The sequence below is a fragment of the Phytophthora parasitica genome (genome assembly GCF_000247585.1).
Source record: "Phytophthora parasitica INRA-310 unplaced genomic scaffold supercont2.6, whole genome shotgun sequence".
In the NCBI taxonomy this organism is placed as follows: Eukaryota; Oomycota; class Peronosporomycetes; order Peronosporales; family Peronosporaceae; genus Phytophthora; species Phytophthora nicotianae.
Window position 1 is genome coordinate 571,300 of NW_008648992.1, and position 18,819 is coordinate 590,118.

General features: G+C 52.0%; 5 protein-coding genes across 5 annotated transcripts; 2 read left to right on the forward strand and 3 right to left on the reverse strand.

Moving 5' to 3' along the window:
- Nucleotides 1-54: 54 nt before the first annotated feature.
- Nucleotides 55-9,032, reverse strand: PPTG_03875 (hypothetical protein). Its single transcript, XM_008897660.1, has one exon. It carries the CDS (start codon nt 8,919-8,921, stop codon nt 234-236), a length of 8,688 nt encoding a protein of 2,895 aa, XP_008895908.1. The 5' UTR covers nt 8,922-9,032; the 3' UTR covers nt 55-233.
- A 144-nt stretch (nt 9,033-9,176) lies between these two features.
- Nucleotides 9,177-11,155, reverse strand: PPTG_03876 (hypothetical protein; the record flags this gene model as incomplete). The annotated part of the gene is made up of 2 exons (XM_008897661.1): nt 9,177-9,329; nt 9,449-11,155. 2 exons carry the CDS (start codon nt 11,153-11,155, stop codon nt 9,177-9,179), a joined length of 1,860 nt encoding a protein of 619 aa, XP_008895909.1.
- A 175-nt stretch (nt 11,156-11,330) lies between these two features.
- On the reverse strand, nt 11,331-13,479 carry PPTG_03877 (hypothetical protein; the record flags this gene model as incomplete). The annotated part of the gene is made up of 3 exons (XM_008897662.1): nt 11,331-11,580; nt 11,648-12,348; nt 12,412-13,479. 3 exons carry the CDS (start codon nt 13,477-13,479, stop codon nt 11,331-11,333), a joined length of 2,019 nt encoding a protein of 672 aa, XP_008895910.1.
- Nucleotides 13,480-18,034: 4,555 nt separating this feature from the next.
- On the forward strand, nt 18,035-18,409 carry PPTG_03880 (hypothetical protein; the record flags this gene model as incomplete). The annotated part of the gene is made up of 1 exon (XM_008897663.1): nt 18,035-18,409. One exon carries the CDS (start codon nt 18,035-18,037, stop codon nt 18,407-18,409), a length of 375 nt encoding a protein of 124 aa, XP_008895911.1.
- Nucleotides 18,410-18,439: 30 nt separating this feature from the next.
- Nucleotides 18,440-18,784, forward strand: PPTG_03881 (hypothetical protein; the record flags this gene model as incomplete). The annotated part of the gene is made up of 1 exon (XM_008897664.1): nt 18,440-18,784. One exon carries the CDS (start codon nt 18,440-18,442, stop codon nt 18,782-18,784), a length of 345 nt encoding a protein of 114 aa, XP_008895912.1.
- Nucleotides 18,785-18,819: the final 35 nt, after the last annotated feature.

Genomic DNA, 18,819 nt, shown 5'->3' on the forward strand with positions numbered 1-18,819 from the left:
CATCCCAGCTCTCATGTCCCAAAACAACGGACAGAAAACAAATAATACTAGAAGTAGTACCAAAAGTAATACAAATTTTATATCTCGTAGTACATCCATCAGTAGTAGTAAAAAAACAAAGGGGGGAAGTAAGAATACTACGGATCAAACCCGAAGAAGATATGCAGTTGTGTTGATTTCTAAGACGTTCCTTTTGCGTCTCAGTCTGCTACGCTATCACTTCGCGCAACGGCTTACGCGTATCGTCGCATGTCGTTCACATAGCGGATGCTCAGGTAAATCTTCGCCTTCGATTCACACTCCTGCAATGGGATCTCCACAGGTGAGGGCGGGAACGTGCCATCAAGGCAAATCGAGTGCCCACTCAACACGCTCACTTCCTGGTCGTAGTCCTCGAACCCTTCGTCTTCGTCCTCCGACAAAATGCTACTGCCTGATTTCGGCGGGCGATTGAGTCGCTGACGCCACGAGTCGTCACGAATCTCCACTGGACGCTCACTGGCCGAAGCCAATTTGCTGATGATACTTCCGCGTACTCGCTTGCGGCGCTTCAGCTGCATCTTGGCATTCGTATCTGCCAGCAGCTTTGCGGGTACCGACTCAAAGTCGCGATAGATTTCTTCCATGGAGAAGCGAACGAAACCCAGACGTTTCTTGGGGAGCGGCTTGCGTTTGTGGTAGACGTTCACCTCGATGAACGTGTCCAGCGATGTCACTCCTATCAGCCACGACTGGTCATACTTGGGTGTGCCAGTGTGTCGCGCCGTCGACGACTTGTACTCCCCAAGCTCCTTCGCAGGGTAGCCATCCGTCTGCGAGTAAACACGCACCACGACCTTCGGGTTCACGTTGTCAGGTAGTCCATCGATGTACAAACAGTGCACCTCCACCTCCGTAATCACGTTCGAGTCTGAAAGCTGCTTCAGTGATCCTGCCTGCAGATTTCGTGCAGGTCGACGAGTACCTTCAAAGTGCTTTTCGTCCATCAAGTGTGTGGTGTTGTTCACTGACTGCGACAACTTTTCGACCACACCTAGAGTACCGACAACAGGAGATGCAACGAGTTGCAACGTACCGCGGCCAACACCCTTCGCGAATCCCTTGACACCGCCATTCTTAGCTCCACGCACAGGCTCCTTTACAAAACCAGTCACTCCATACGCAATGCTCTTTCCGAGCACCTTGCCACCTTGCACAAAGCCTTCGGGAATGTGCCGCGGCTCGTTCGGATCCTCTTGGCTCTCAAAATACGTAGCTTTCTTCACCACGTCACCTAAACCGTTCGACACCTTTCCGATAGAGCGCAGAGGTACACCGAAGACAGTTTGCACGACAGTCACAGCACTTTCGCCCTTCCTGCGGCTCTTACCCCTCACATCGCGCTTCAATTGACGCGCCGCGAGCGCGAAACCATCAACAATATCCGTGGCGAGGCCAACCGGATCACCCAGCATCTCCACACTGCCCACGATCTTGTACCACTGCCCAATCACTGAGTGAACGATCTTCAGCACAACGTCATAGATCAAATCGTACTCGTAGAAGAAGCGGTTGTGGTAGAGAATGTCACCGAAGTGGAACTCTGGCGTCACGTGAGCAATGCCACCGACGATACTTCCCAACGTGTTGCCCAAAATTGCGGAAATGCCTTCGCCCTTGTCTTCTTGGAGCGAATCAAACACCAAGTCGAATTCGTATCCACTCATGTGCCAGCGTCTGAAGTACATGAGCATACCAGCTGAAACAGAGCCATCCGGGAACGGGAGATTCGGAACAAGCATCGCATTCTTGGCTTCCAAGCCTTGTTGTAGGATAGTAGCCTCGTCGCTTCCCGGGATAAACTGGAAGACCAAGTTACTCAGCCCAATCAAGTACTCCAGGTTCAATTTAACTGCCATTGACCCAAGCTGCAAGTCGAAATCATTCACAATGACGATGCCAGTTTGCGGGAGAGTTTCACAGCTGAGCGTGAAGAATGGACGTTCGCCGTCACCGGGAAGCCAGCCCTCACGTTTGTCGCTGTTGAATCCACTGTCGAGGGGAGCAAAGACGACCGGGTATGCAGAGTGCGGGGTCATGTCATCGAATTGAACGTGATGGACCATTAACGTAACCCGGCGGGACTCTGCCCTCGAGTCGAACCGAATAGTCTCCATCGTGATGTTCAGAATCTCCTGAGGTTGTTCGTCCACCAGCGTAATTCCAACTCCGTGCATCGACACATCAATCACAGTGTTGCTGAGCCAGTCGCTAACGACTGCACGTTGACGCACTTCAGAATACACCTTCGTGTCTCCCATCGCAAATACTCGTGTAGAACCGTCGATGTACACTTCACCAAAGAGACCCTGCGGCGCGTTCTTCACTAGACCAATCTGCATAAAATCAACCAACGTCGGCACCTTCCAGTGGGTCGCCGTCACACGCAGTTCCAAGTCACCCTTCGGATCTTCCCAAGCGAACGAATGGCTCTCCATAGGACCCAAAACAATTTCCTCCGCAGTCTTTACACCGTGTTGCACGTACCGGAAGGAGTAGCGCGTTGAGCGATTCTCAATACGATAGTTCGGGTTGGTCGAAATGTCGCTCACAGTCGCGAATACCGTCTCTGCTACCTCGTGCACATTCACACTGCAAGCAGGGCCATCACCCAAGCTTCCACGCGTCCAGAACACCGTGTCCTCTGACATGTTGTAGGTCACGTTTGGATCACTCAGCTTTGAAGTAAGTTTGAACAGCGGCATATTCGGACTCCACTCGCCCACGTCTTGGGTATCGTTGGCCGTGTCACGAATGCGCAGACCGGCTACATACTTCTCGGGGCCTCTTAGACGATACACCACGACTGCCTCACCTTCTCTTAGAGTGCAGTTAGCCTGGTCTGCACGGTTTCTGCTGCGGTTTCCCTTCTTGTCCAGTAAAATCGGGGTCAACTCCAATGGCCGCGGCACGCGGTTCAGAAATACAAACCGTGGCGAGATGACGAAAATCTTTGATCGGAAAAACTGTGCTGGTGCCGCCCGAATCTCAAATGCCAGTACGAAAGAATAGTTTCCAGACCCACTCGGACGCAACTCTCCCTTCTTGCTCACAGTCGCCATATCCTCGGGTTCAGACCACCCCAACTTTTCGAAGTCCGGCAGATATTTCTTCGTCGTTCCAGACACTAAGGACTCGCCTTCATACGTGGGTGGCGTTTCTTGGAATGGACGGATACCAATCAGAGCCTTGTCAGGTGAAGCAGTTGCCATCACGGGAATTTCCTTGGCGTTCGGGAAGTATGCACGGTGCTCTTCAATAGTGCACACACGTCCACGAGACAACTTGAAGCGGAGGTCCAAACCACTTCTGTTTTGAATCCAGAACGGGGAGTAGAAGAACACTGTGCGAGCAGAGTTTTCTTCCCATTGCGGATGGAAAACGAAACTTGGACCATCATCAAACAGCAGCTCGAACGCGTCTTCGTTGAATGATTCGCGCTCCGCTTCGAGGTGCAGCAAGAATGGAGCGCTCCAGGTCGCAGCTCGATTGGTTTCACTCGCACAAAGTCGCATCGTCATCAAAGCGGGCTTGTTCAAGTCCAGACCGAATACTTGAATAGTCTTGCCGCTCTCGACCCACATTTTACGGCCGTTTACTTCATCCACATAGGTGAAGTAGTCGATCTCTCCCAGAGTCTTCACAGCTCGCGACTTCTTGTCTTTTCCAGTGTTGTCCACAACCCGGAAATCTCCCTTACTGGTCAATGTGTCAGCCGGACAATCATCAGGCTGCACAATTGCATACTCAACACCACAAGGAAGAACATTGTGAAGCACCAACTGCGGCTGGATCGTCAATGACCAGGTTCCTAGCTGGGGGTTGTTTGTAGAAATCTTCTCGATCACAACAGTCGGCTGGTTGTCGATAATACTGGATGAAGGGTACACAACTTCTTTTCCAGCAGGTACAGACTCACTTGGGTCGGGGAGTGCAGCATTTGTACCCAGCTTTTCCTTCACACGCTTAGCAGACGACACTGAGCCATTGCCTTCCCCGCGCAGAGCTTTCTGGGCCTCGAGCTGCTCAAACTTTGTCATTTTCTTGTACAACCGCTGATCCGAGACAGACAGCTCCAATTTGTTGCTCCACTCTGTTTCTCCAGTTTGCCGAATAGCGAAAGACCCAGCACCAACCAAATCTAAGGGAATGCTGATGGTACCAAGAGCAGGGAGCATGAAGAATCGTTCTTCGCCGTCCTTTTGCTCCGGATTGCAGCGCGCAGTTTCTCCTTTTTCGTTGTACATTTGCAGCTCAGTGTCCTTTGCAGTTCCATTACGAACGTATTCCGCACCAGAAACCTTCACTTGGAGACCGTACAAACCATCAACACTAATGTGAATAGCAGCCAGCACAGGTAAGTACTGCCGCGAGCAATCCGCGTAGTAAGAGTCAATCCACTCATAGTTGGGATCGAGATCCTTTACCCGATGCAAGCAAGCGTACGCCATCTGCAGCTCTTCGCGCGTCGGCTCCTCCACCTTCGTTAGTAGAGCCACACCGCGGTCATAAAGCACTTCAATCGACTTCTCCGACTCCACGTCTTCGAAAAAAGGCGTCAATTCGTACACTTGAGTTTGGCCTATGGACATCAACGGCACGCCATGGATCGTCTGGTAGCCTTCAATCTCAACTGAGATGTAGCGGTCAACTGTGGCACGAGACTTAGCAATCGCAATCTTAAACTCTTCCCACGACACTTGTCCGGACTTGTCCGTGTCGGCCAGAGCGATGAAGTCTTCCACAGCTTGGGCAAACTCGGCCTCATTATCCAAGATACTGCTGCTACTACGCTTGTAAATTGACGATTTTCCTGATGTTCTCCGCTGCTTGTCTTCCTCTTCATACACGCTTCGAAGCACAGAGCGCACTTCCTCTGTGTCCAACTCACCACTTCCATCTTGGTCGGCATCCCTAAACGCTTGACGTAGCTGCTTCTCCTTCAAACTCTGTTGCTCGAACTCCTCTGCTTCGCTGTTATCCAATAGCTTACATGCGTGTGCCCCACCAGTAGACACCGAGGTGACTGCTGTCACAACTTCTTCTCGCACACGCTCCTTTGTTTTCTTCTTCGTTACCATGTAGTACTTAACGTTGACGCCACTTTCATTCAGCATCCAAAAGATAGCACCAATCTCCTTAACGTGTGGACGCTCAGCTTCCGCACGGTGTTCAGCCTTGGAGAAAGTGGCCATGTTCGAATTCACAGCTTCCATGAATGCAGACGTGACGTTCATTTGGAAATAGCGGTCTGACGAGTAGATCACCTCCAACGGAGACGCAGGTTCCTTCCGGATATCCAAAATGCCTTGATAGAACTCGATGAAAGGCTCGGTCTGACGCGCTTTCGTGTTGTAGTAGTTGCCGTACACGTCAAAGCTGATTTTGGCGACACCGAAGCTGTTTTCGGATCGCTCTCGCGCATGGAGATCAGTGGCAGGGTTAGAAGAATCGCCCTCCCACAGTGAGAAATTAGCGTAAATGCCCAGTTCCTCCAGAGACGTTTCGATTGCCGGTGTTCCCATTGGCAACATTTCATCAATCAAACGCAAGTAGAAACCGCCGAACGATGTGGAAACAAGAGTCTGTACAAAAATCTGCTGTTCGGCAACAGACTTCGGGTTCAAAGAAGCCTGGTCATGAGTGTCGTCCTTTAGGCTTGACAGCAACTGGTCGATCACGTCTCCACGGCCTCCCATGTCCATCTCCTTGGTCAGCAGCCAAGGGCTCTGCTCTCCCGGCTTCACCAAAGACGGCTTTACGATTCGATTCCACGCCTCCTGAGCATAATCGTAATTCTTGAACGCACGGACCATTTTCTTCTGAACAATGATAGGTGGCTGGCCTTGGAGTGACGACATTGATGCACCTATTTGCTCTTCATAGTGCTCCCAGAAGGCAGCGAGGGCTGCAGCATTGGCAAGTGTATTGGCACTGTCCCCAGAAAGATATGGCACCTTGTTTCGCTGCATATCCGGGTTGACGTATTCCTGACCAGTGATGGAAACCACGTGGTGGTGCAGACGCGTGTACAGGATTTTGTTTCTGCTCAACGCATTTTCGAATTCCTCAAGCGAAATATCACCGCTTCCGTCGCTGTCCACAATGCTGACAAAATCTGCTACCGTCGCGTCAAACTCCGTTTTAGTCAAGTTGTCGCAGTCAGTTGCGCTTCGTAGAAGGTCTCCAATCTCCGATACATCCAGAGTTCCTCCGCCGTCGGTGTCTCGGAGCTTAAACTCCTCCTTGAGTCGTTCCATGTAGCGCTTCTCTTCCACTTGACGCCTGGCTTTCTTCATACGAGCTTCGCCCTCCTCTCGCTTCTTAATAACTTCAATATCCTCTTTCATCGACTCGTTGAGAGATGCCAAAATGCTTAAGAGGATACCAAGATCAGTGGCAGAAAGGTTCAGCCCAAAATCAGACATTTGCATCGTCAGCTTTCGCCGTGCGCCAGCCTTGATGCGATCTTTGCGATAAGGAGTGACTGAGCGCTCCTCAGCCTCCTCAATGTCAGGGTGTTCAACCTCAACTACTTGCGGCTTCGTTGCCGCTTTCCGAGCGACATTCCATAAACTCGACGCGGACTTTCCAGTTCCTTTAATCGCCTTATTACCGAGCTTGGACGAGTCCTTAGCTGAGTCCCCAACAGTAAGTCTGTAGCCCATTGAGAAGTCAACGCCTTCGCCCTCGAGTTCCAGAATGGTTCGTAGATCACCAATGTCCAGTTCAATCGCATCATCACGCAGGATAATTGTGCATGGAGTCAAAGCCACGTCCTCCAATTCCAGCTCCACGGCTTCTGAGCGTTCCGAACTCAAAACTCGAAGCCTGGTATCCGAAGTGAAAGCCAAGACGGGCGACTTGAGCGTTTTGGAATCTCCAATAAGGCAGAACTCACATCCCTGTAAAAGAACGCTACAACCAAGCTGCATCCCCCCGAGCAGCAAAGGCGAATAAGCTTTCGGCAGATCTTCGACATAGAGGTGTCTTGCAGCATCTCGCCGTTCCGGAGAGTCCATGGGATCCGCCATCTCGCAATCAACAAAACGCATTTGCTCTTTCTCGTCTTCACCAATCGCTGGCAGGAATTTGTGCATCACGTCCAACAGCGGATCAAACACAAGCAGCAACGAAAAGTGCTTGAGCGTCACGCCAATGTCCATGTAGCCGTCTCCACGCTGTGAGATTGCGATCGCCATCATATCTTCAGCTTCAGGGTTACGATCCATAATCTGACGGAACACATTGGTGGGGGCGTCTCGATTGTCCAGTAATCCAAAACGCACAGCATCCAACACGATTTCGACGGCCGTGTCGTTCTTGGCGATCTTCGTCATGCGGTAGCGTAGTTCAAACTCCACATCATGCACGAAAAACGTCATCAGCTTCTTCTCGTTGTCCTCGATCAACCGCAAGTTCATCCTCTTCATCTTGAACGACAGTCGGAACAGATGGAACATTGGCGGGGTCTCTGGTATCTTGTCCTTGTCCACGTAGGAATCCGCCGGATTGTCCACAAACTTCCGCAAATTTCCCCTTTCCAAGTCCTCTTCACTGACATAGGGCAACGGCTCGCCTGCATTCGGAATCTCCCAGCCAAGCGACAATGAACGCAAGTACAGGAGTTGCGTAGCGAGCACCTTGTCTTCCAGTTCATCCAAACGAGCCTTGCGCTTGGCAATGGCCTCCTTCTGCTTGTAGTTCTCGTACATCCGGAACACAAATCCAGTCTCGTTATCGAGCTTCCACTGTTGATTGAATAGCGTCATGTACTCTTCAGACTCAGTCGGATTGAGCTGTACACATGCGAGGTCATCCGCGATGGACGCTGCTGTCTGCCAGTCATAGTAGAAGTTGATTGGCTGCATCAACTTCAACAGCATGCCAGCTTGTGCAGGACGCAGTTCAACTTCAAAATCTCGGCCGTTTGCGAACGAAATCTCGAGCTCAAACGCGCGTTCGCCCGTGCCCTGGCCCATGACGAGCGACTGGAAAACGAAGGGCATGAGCACGCCAATCTCCATCGTGAGCGGAGCAATGAGGTGGCAGACATTCGCACTGCCTCCAGGCTTCGAGTTGAGGAACATCTCGTAGTCCACGAGTCGCATGGCACGTTTGCGCCGGTTGTCGTCGGCTGGGCCGCTGCGGCTCATCTCGAACTCCTCCATTGCTATTCCTACCGTCGCACCGGAGTATTCGTCACGGATTAGAAGAGAGAATGATTGTAGCATGAACTCGAAGGAGTCAATCAGCTCGTCCACCCACAAGTGCCAGAAGGAAGGTTTGAGCGGCGCCTGCTCTTCAGTTTTCTTGAATCGGCGTTTCTCGGCTTCACGGATCTGCTTGCGCAGAGTTGCGAGCTCCTTGAGCTTCTGCACGATTGTGGTTGTCCAAGTATTAGCGCGTGCTAATCGTGCCTTGGCCGCTTGCTTGATCGCCTCAACGCAGCGCTCGGCGTTCTGCTGGCGGTGCCACATCCACTTCTCGGCAGCGTCGAGCCTCAAGCCAACACGTAGACCACCAATCAGCACCTTGGACTCCATGCGCGGGCGCTTCGGGTCCTCAGGTTGACCGCTTACGAGTCGCACAAGGTGCGCCCAGAGCGGCACGATCAATAGAAAGCGCTTCATCTCCAGGCGCTCCAGGCCGAAAGGCATCCCAGCTACAGGCTCCAGTTCAGGCATCACATGTTTGCCTAGCACCAGGTCCCGCAGCTCAAGCGAGCCATCACGCAGCGACCAGGAGATGGAGAACTTGGCACCCACAGCCGAAGCTGCGAACTGGCGCAGCAGTAGTGTCAACAACACGTCGCCAAACGCAGCAAAGGCTGCAGTGGCCACTAAGCCCAACAGCAGCAGCGTGAGCAGCAGCGTCCACATGGTGTGTGCCGCAAAGGAAGGGCGCGCTGGCGTTCAAGAGGGTACTAGGGAGATAGATCTGCCGCGTCGCTGTGGAAAATGCGAGTGAGGTGCCTCAAGGTCGTCGGAAGCAAAAGCGGATGCGACAGTTAAATAGCGAATCCACAACATTTATGACCAATCAAAAGCACATGATCTCAAAATCACGGCCGCTCATTGGTTCTCAGTTAGTTAAATTGGGCAAAGTATCCGATGTCATCAGCCATCATCTGTGTTTTAGTCCAGCTCGCTGACATTTGTATAGGGCGCGAGAATGTGCTGCTGCTTCCCCAACTCGCGCAGGATGTCGGCGCGACTTAGGACGCGCACGGGTGAGGCTGCGGCTTCGTCGTCCGTCGCCAGTGCGCCGCTCCGCTCCTCGTTCTCGGCCTGAATTTGTACCCACGCCAACAACAAGACAATATCAGTCAGATCATCGGTGGAATGAGCCGGCTACTGTAGGTAATCGGAAAGGCCATCGTTTTTTTTCTTGTAAGTATGCAACGCACCTCAAAAGCCGACGGCAACGACTGTGGACGCAGGCGGAAGGGCGCGGCGCTGGCACGCTGCTGCAACTGGGCCCAGGTCTCGCGAGGCTCGGCGTCGATCGAGCCGCGTCCAATTGGCCAGAACGCTTCAATTGGCGGCGGGGGCGGAAGATTCGGTTGCTCCGATGCCACTGCGGCTGACAGAGCCGAGGCGGTGTCGACATTATCGCGGTCGCTGTCCTCACTGCGCTCATCAGTATCATGCTGGACATTCTCTTCTTCAACAACCGCCGTTGTGTGGTCGTTCTCGTTCTCGCGAACGTTCATCTTCTCGCTGGCGGCTCGAACTGTAGAGTCGCTTGAGTCGACCACCGAAATGCTCTGCACAGCTTGAACAATTTGGTTTCCCGCAACTTCAACGTTAGCAGCAGATGGTTTCTCGGCGTCTTCAATTGGGTCGCTGTTGTCGCTGCTAGCGGACACTTGGAGCTCTGTTACATGCACCTCCGACGCAGACTTGGTAGCCTCAGGCAGCTCGTGTTTACCTTTCGAGTGACGCTCAACAATTGCGGCATTCTCGAGTGGCGGTGGCGGCGGCAGGTCCGACGCGACGGTGGCTATTTCGGCTGCTTGAGACGTCGCTGAAGTTGCCCAGAAAGTGGATCCCATCCGCGCGATTCCGTCGCCAAGTACCTCATATTTCGCTTGCTGGGAGTCCGCGTGGGCTTGCGCGATGCGGGCGTCCCACTTGGCACGCTCGGCGGCATCCATTGCGACGTACTCCTCCTTGGTGATGGCCCGAAAGCCCCGCAAATCCACGTCGATCTCTTCTGGCTCGACCTCTGGGGTCGTTTCGAGCAGCTTCTGCGCACGCTCCAGCGCCAACTGCTTGATCCTGCGCTCTCGAACTTGCGCTTGCCAGTCCCGAAACTCTTGCAAGCTACGACGACGCTCTTCATTTTCCTGATTCACAAACGACCGCTTGGCCTCGCGCTCTGCTTCAACGCCACCCGATTGCCACGCTGTCACTGAGGCACGCTCGATGGGGAAAATGGGGCGGTCTAGGAACGACAGTTGAGGTAGAGCTGCAATGTACGTCTTGCGAAACGAGCGCGTACTGGAGACCACCGGATTGCCTGTGATTCGCAGCGCCTTGAGCATCGGCACAGCCTTGAGCACGCTCAGTGTCTCTGGGTCCTCGATTAGGTTGTGGCTGATATCAATATTGTTGAGCAGCGGGCATTGAGCGAGCTCTTGCAAGTCTGCGCTTGTGGTCAGACGGTTGCGAGAAGCGTTTAGTGACAACAAGTTGGGGAGTTGTGCTAACCCTTCAAGCGACTGGATGCGGTTCTCGCTCAGGTCCAGCGTGTTGAGTTCGCGCAAAGCGTGCAGGTTCTCGACTTTTTCGATGAGATTCTTGCTCAAGTAGAGGCACCGCAGGTTAACGAGACTCTCTAAGTTCTCGATTTTAGAGAGACCGTTGGATTCGAGCCAGAGAGCCTTGAGGTTGTAATAGGCTTCCAGGCCTTCGATGCGCTGGAAGCCACGAAAATGCGCGTACAAGCTGTCGTTGAGCTCCGGAGTCTCGTACCCGTCGTTTTCCATACACAACTCTCGCAGCGTCTCGGCGTCCATGACAGGCACCTGGCCCTTGTGCTGCTTATGGAAGCGCTTCTTCTCCAGCTCGCGCAGCCTGTCGTAGGGCGACATTACGCTTGTCGGCGACATGTTCGGCCTGATCGATAACTTCCCAAGAAAAAATAAAATCTGGAGTGAAAAGACGCGGACCGTTCAAAGATTTTCTGACATTTTTGTCTACTGAAGCCAAGTAAAATACAATTCATCGCTGCAGCTGAACGGCCTTGTACCAAAAAAAAAAAAAAAACAGGAGCTTACGGACAGCTTAGAGATCGATGAGCTTGAATTCTTCGCGGAAGCGGGCGATGTCTTTCGTATCCGCGATCTTCACCAAATCGAACCGCTCCATGCATGTGAAGCAGATTCTTAAATAGCTCCAGATATGGTCTGCGCGGTTGTTCAAACTCAGCGCCTGCAAGTAGCACTTTGTGGCCTCCTCGTAGTTCCCCAGATTGGCGTGGCTAATGCCCAGGTTGAGCCACCCGCGAGCATATCGAGGCTTCAACTCCAGCGCACTAAAATAAATATACACGTACAGCGAGTTAGCAACACAAATCGGACATCACACACGGTATAACGTACCGATGATACGCAGGGATGGCCTCGGACGAGCGAGCTGAGTTCGCTAGTGTCGCTCCAATCTTGTTCCACAGCGCATACTCATCCGGCCGCGAGTCCGTCGCAGCCTTGAAACTCGCGACTGCTGCGTCGTAGTCTTTTGACACGTTGTACAGGACACCCAGCACAACTTGCACGTCCGAATCACTGGGGTCGTGCGCACGTGCCTGCAGCATCAGTTGCATAACTTCATCCATCAAAGACCCGTCGCTATACTCGTCTACCTGGATCTCCAGGCCATGAAACTTGGGGTTGTGCTGTACCCAAGCTTTCAGTGTTTTCAGCGCGCCTTGCGGGTTCAATTCGTTCACATTGCTGACTCCGAGTGCCAATAGTGCACTTAAGTTATACGGATCCTCCTCCACCGCACGTTCCAGGCAAATAATGGCGCTTTTATCCTCGTCGTTCTCTGCGTGGCATTCACCGAGCATTCTCCACGCCTCACTGTTATCCGAGTGCTGCTGTACCTCTGCTTCGAAAGCGAGGATCGCGTCATCTAAATGGCCGGACTTGAAAAACTCAATCCCCTTTTGGAAATTCTCGGACGATTCCAGGAATGGATTCTCGGTCTTGTAAGTGTAGTCCTGGCTGGTGGCATTATCCCACGCATCTTCGAACGGGTCTGTAGTTTGTGCTTCTGCCATCGCCTTCTCCCAAATCGCCTCCTATACGGCAATACACCATTAGTACACCTACGCGATATCATACCGATGCACAACAAAGCGTACCAAGTTGTCACTTTCACCCCACGCACTGTCCATCATCTTCTCCTCCGCAGTCTTCGAGTCACCCCACGCTTGGTCCAAGCCGGTGGCATTAGCTGTACCGGCCTCCATCCAAGCTCCTTCGAGTGGGTGTGCAGGAGCACCAGCTGCTTCTGCAAACGCGTTCTCCATTGCTGCTGCTGAGGCATTTCCACTCTGTTTCCAGCTCGCGTCGAAAAGATCTCGGTTCGAGTGCATATCCGACGTGTCTTCCCACGCTCCTTCTAGAGCGCCCTCCATCTTGAGCTCCCCGTTCACGACTTCGTTCTTCTCTTCATCAATTTGCACCTCACCCGTGCTCACCTGGTTCATGAATTTGAGAAACTGGCTGTTCTGGAATTTCGGGTCTGGGTTCTGGCTCATAGTGCGCGCCATCTCGCTAGAAGCCTGCTGCGCCTCGAGATTCTTCGCAGCCTCCTGCGTCGCCTGCTCCAGGGGAGCGTCGACCTGCTGTGTTGTTACGGGAGCAGCGTGCATCATGGGCTGGTGCATCACAGGCACCGGCGCCTTCGTCTCTTCCCACGCCACCTCGTGATGGGACTTGCCAGCGGTCTGCCAGGCGTCGTCTAGATGATTGGAGCGGAAGTCCTCGACCCAAGCATCATGCTGCATGGCGCGCGGATGCATCATTTGCGGGCCCATCATGGGCGGTGGTGGAGGTCCCGGCATGTGCTGAAACTGTGCGCGCTGGGCCTCTTCAAAGGCCGCCTCCATCGAGGCTTGGTGCGCATGCATTATCTGCTGCTGCGCCTCGCCCGAGCGAAAGGCCGCCTCCATGCGCGAGCGACTGGCAGCCTCCTGCTCGAATGCTGCAAGGAACTGTGGGTCGGCTGCCCGCGCTACGTGAGGGCGCTGCATTTGCATCTGCAGCTCACTGCGGCCACGGTAGGCAGGCATAGGCCCACGGGACTGGCGGCCGCGCGCCTGTGACTGCACGACGCTGTCCAGCGCGCGCGACAGCGGGTTCTGTGCTGCCACAGTGCCGTCCACGGCGCAGCCCGTGCCCTGTACGATCTTACCCAGCACGTCCATCGTCTAAGTCCTCCCTGGTGGCCTTGTGGTGGTATTGGAAATGGTTCTTTCGCCTTCAAGAAGCCTTTAGCTTGCGTAAGCGGGGCCGCGAAGCGTACCGTATTTTCTCTCAATTTGTACCAAAAAATATCAGGTTTTCTATATTTTTAAATTATAGTTTAGTCGCTGTTGTTATGGATGAATATCGTTAAACCTCCGACAATACTAGAACTCACTATTACAGTATTGACCAATCAGCAGGACTGAATTTTATTTCAGCGAATCAAACAAAGATAGCGCATTATTTTGACCAATCCAATGCGAGTTACGTTCGTAAACAACAGCTCCGACATATCTGGTCGGAGCCATACTAGCTGTTATTGATATTCCCATACAAACTTTTAATCATTTGCATATTTCACAAATAACACGCAAACCCCGACCTCTCCGACACTCCATGAGCCTCACAGACCTCGCACCTGCCAACACAAAGCGCGCACGCGAGAGCGCGTCTCGCTCCTTCAAGGCTTTCCTCAATGAGGAAGGCGTGCCATGGGAGTACCTGGAGGTGTGCATGAAGCGCGACAACGCTGCTACCATGCTGGAGGCAGTGGTAGACATGCATTTAGCTTTCAAAAAAGGCCGCAACGACCAGCTTTTGGCTAGACATTCGGTGATGCAGTACTTCCGACAGGGCAAGAACTGGCTGCTAGAGCAGTTTCCACTGCTTCGACCAGAGACGGAGAAGAATCTGCTCAAGAAAGGGCAAGTCTTGGAGCGATATTGCATGAAGCGCGAGACCGGTACTTTTGTCAACAAGGCACCCGCATGCACGAAAGAAGCACTGAAGAAAATGACGACGTATCTCTATTCAACTACTGCTACGGCTTCCGACTATCAAGATGCAACAATCCTGTGTCTGCTGTGGTTTCTTTTCGGACGAGCGTCTGACCTCACGCTACTGCGCAAGGAGAATCTATCGATCGGCTCAGGGAATATCTTCTTCGTCCGCTTCATTCGAGTGAAGACATCCGAAGAGCAGGGCCTTTCTCTTTTCCCGGACGAGGATTTTACCACTTGCCCGCTGTTGGCCATTGCGCTATCCTTGGCGATGCAATCGGCGCCCACCGCTTCTCTCCTGAGCCAACTTCCCGAACAGCATACTGTGTCCCGTGCAGCCTTGACCCCAACAGCCCCTCTCATCGACTTAATGGATCATCCGGGCGTCGTCGCACCGCTACAACCTTCGTCGGAGAATGCGAAGTCAACAGAAGACGCGCCAGGTATCCACAGCCACGTCAACCGTGTCTTGGGGAAAGTTGCAGAAAAGGCTGGTGTGACAGAGCATTTCACATCTCATTCATTTCGTCGGGGTGGGGCTCAACATGCCAACGGCACTGGGATGTATGTTCAGTGGATTTTCGGCCGTGGTGCTTTGAACATGACGTCGACGAACAAGGTCTTCGCGTACGTCTTCAATACTCCTGCAGAAGATCATAAAGTTGCTCGTGTTCTCAGCAATCGCGACCCTGAAGAAACCGTCAAACTGTTAGACCTCGATTCCTTTGATTCTACCACGAAAGTCAACATTCGATATGTTTGTTCAGTGCTGTTCACGGCTTCGTCAGGACTCGCCTCAGAACAGCACAATGTCAACGCGCGCGTACTGGACACCCTCATGACCTACCTGATCCGCCACTACCCCGCGCTGAAGGCGCTTGCAGCTGGTAGTCCTGCAATTCAACGTCTGGAGGCGTGTGCCATTGAGAGAGGGTTCTCCGTTAATGATCTTCTCGCTTGGTCGTCATACCTTGCCTCTGTTTCCTCCAGCAAATCTGACATCTCAGTCGCACAAGACACAACAGCCGACGTCACAAAGCACCCCGTGTTTCTTCATCAAACAGCCTTGATTGAACAGTTAATCCAGGTGAACAAGACTCTAGATGCCCGGTTGTCTGTGATGGAAGCAAAGATCTGCAACAAACATACACGAACACCAGCACCGCAGCAGCCAAGTGTGTGTACAAATAGCGAACAACCACACAAGTGACGACGTACCTCTCCGGCTTCCAGTTTGAAAGACGCTTGGTTCACTTGGTACACTCAAGAACCACGGATGTGGAGTTCAACTGACCCAGAGACTAAGCATGCGCGATCGACAGCGAAACAGGTAGTCGCTTTCCTCAAGCTGTTCCTCAAAGGCGGCTTCAAACTTGTTGAGAGCTCCCCACAATATCGCGACAATGTCCTGACGATTGGTGAGAGTGCCGAAACCGCGCTGTTGACGTTCCTGAAACAGCACAACATCACAGCCCGTGGCGCGCCGAATGTCCTGAAGTCCATGCGCAAAATTCACAATGATGGCAGTCTAAACCAGCACATTCTCCGCTATCAGCAACTCCAAGCTTCAGATCACATTCTTGATCCAGCCCCTTCACATACAACAAACGTATTTGGGTTAGTTTCCGGTAAGTAAATACATACAATGCTACCTTTTCATGTGGTCCAGTCAATGCTTCTGCAATCGAGCGCCCCACGTGTGCTGCCGCTCAGTTTGAAATCCGCACCCAAGCACACAAAACTCCGTCTTCATGCCATCGATCAAGCCCACCAAGAACGCCGTCAGCTCTTTAAAGGAGTTCAAGTCGTGCTGCATTGCTACATCAAAAATACAAGCTTCGAATTAGCGATGAGGCAATCCGCCACCTGCGACTTACCATGAACACGACTGTAGCCTCCGCCGCCCTGCTGCCTGAAGCCATCGACGTCATTTGCGGTTCACTGTCCGAGAGGAAGACACGCCGCGCGAGCCTGGAGGACGTACGCGAGTGGCTGGTCGATCCACCTCCTGCTGAGCCCAAAGACGCAGCTACAGAAGGCGAGCAGAACCACTACGTCCGCAAGCTGCTAAATTGGAAGCGCCAGAACCGAGAGACGTTTTACCTCGTCAACTGGGAGCCAACGTGGGAGCCGCGTCATCACCTCCATACCTCTGTTGTTGCTGCCTTCGAAAAGGAGCGCCGCCTTCTTGTGCGCAAGAAGTTCTTCGAAGCGAAGATGTGGAAGACAACACGCTCAACGAGACTGAAGCATAAGGATAGGCATGACTAAAAGGGTTAATACAGCGTGTATTACAAGTTAATCAACCGTAGTTTTCGTATGAATTGATAGGACCGTATTGAACACTAAGCGTAACCTCCATGTGGAACAGCAAAGTTAACCTCATTACAGAGCACACTAAACGCACTTTAAGTAATGTGTCGAACACAAAGCTTAACCTCCTTGCGGAACAGCAATGTTAACCTCAACGCAAGCAAGCACAACACGCATGAAAAGCAGAGGAGGCCGCACATCGTACAAACACGTTAAAATGCAAAAATACATAATGCTGTGGTAGCGTCACATTGGACCACGCAGTAGAGAGGGTGTCTCTTGTGCCTTGCAAAAAACAAAATCAAGAATGACACTGAGTTTGACTTGGCGGCACTCATACAACCCAGTCGTTAAAAAACCTAGTTTTAAAGGTTTTACCTACACTTCTAATGTGGACCACAGAACCCATTTCGTAATTACGCGTAAGAAGTATGTAAATAGGGAGCGAGTGCTCCTATTAGTGGACCCCGATTTCAGGGACGGCGCCTTATTTGTCAATTTACCATGGAGCGTGAACAGCTCTCTTGGCTCTTTGGAGCCAAAACAATGCATTTTTAGTTTTTGCACTTTTCTCAGCCCACAGGCCGTTTCAGGGCTGAGAATCCGGCTATAAAACTGGTAGAAAGCGGTCTTTGGCACGACCGCTGGCATCTCACATCCCAAAAGTAGATCCCCAAACCACTTACATATTTTCAACATTAAATTATGTTCTAAACACTAAAGTACCTTTCTATGTGCTCGGTCGGAGCTGTCGGAGGTCGGAGTTTTTATGGTATGGAACATGAGAGATCTGATTGCCCGGGATGCCATCCAGACGAAAAAAAGCCATCAACATTTTAGTGGTTTTTTTATCGTCTGAATGCCATCCAAGCATATTTTATTACGACCCAAAATTTGACCCCCGTTTATTTGGGTTCCGAATAACCCAAATGAACCATCTTGTTGGATGCCATTCAGACGGAAAAAAACCATCAAATATGTAATGGTTTTTCAACAGTGTTTTGGTGCCCACCACCTATCGATATAAAAAGGGGAAACAAACCAACTTTGACAGGACAGGACCTCCGAATATGGCATTTTTATTTTGTAGACAAAATAAAACAATATCCATTATGGATTAGTTTCTGCATCAGTTAAGCAATAAGTTATTGTTCATCATCAAAAAAATAAATATTGGAGTTATGGCTGCAAATAGTAGTGTATTACCACCAGGGTTTTGGAAAACCCAGGTTTTATAGGATGCAGGAGTGGATAAAGCGCTGTTGGGGGTGGGTGGATAATGGGTAGTTCCCTGTCCTAACAACTCGTTTAATTTAACTAAGGGTGTACTATTTGTAGATATCACACGTCACACTTAAAGCGCCGAGCTCGCTCCACCATCCAATGCCGTCGCCTGACTTGCCTTGCCTTGCAGAGGTGCTTTATGGAAGTGCTTGTAAAGTTTGGCACTCACTTTCTCTTTTTCCACCAAGCTTGCAATCGAAACTGCAACTCCAACCCACCAAGTCTGATGAACTCTGAAGTCGTCAGTCTCTCCACGAGCACTCCTGCTACTCATGACACGCCTTCGCCCGCTCCGACAGCTGGGCGAAATCGGAAACCAGTCTGGGACTTGATGGACGTGGATGGCAAGGACGTTTTGTGCAAGCGCTGTGGGAAGCTCGTCCACGCGTCTGGTCGAACTCACGTGGAACGAGTCGAAAAACACGTCTACAGCCGCTGCGAGAAACGTCTGTCGTCTTACAAGATCACGGATATCTACCAGTCGATTATGAACACGGCGGTTTTGAAGCAGTAACGCTTTGCGTGGTGAATGTACACCACTGGAATGGCCTTCTACAAGACGAAACACCACACGCTGCTAGAGGCTCAAGTCCCTAACCCCGGCATCTGCGTGCCGTCGGCGTTTCAACTGGCCAACGGTTTGCTTGACCAGGCTTTCGACAAGTCTGTTCAGCAGTTGACGCTGCGACTTTCGGGTCTCGTTGTAACTTTGGAGACGGATGCGTGGACTGACATCAATGGCATGGCTGTTACCAACTATATAGCAGTTAGTGTATCGCTTTCATTCTTCTTGGTGTTGTGGTGGAGTGGGATTCGCAAAATCGCGTTGCGATCCACTCAGACACACAGTGCCCTGGACTGCCGACTGACGGAGGGGGTACTCCGATAACCGTGGGGTTGCTGAGGGCTCACCTTGTGTACCCG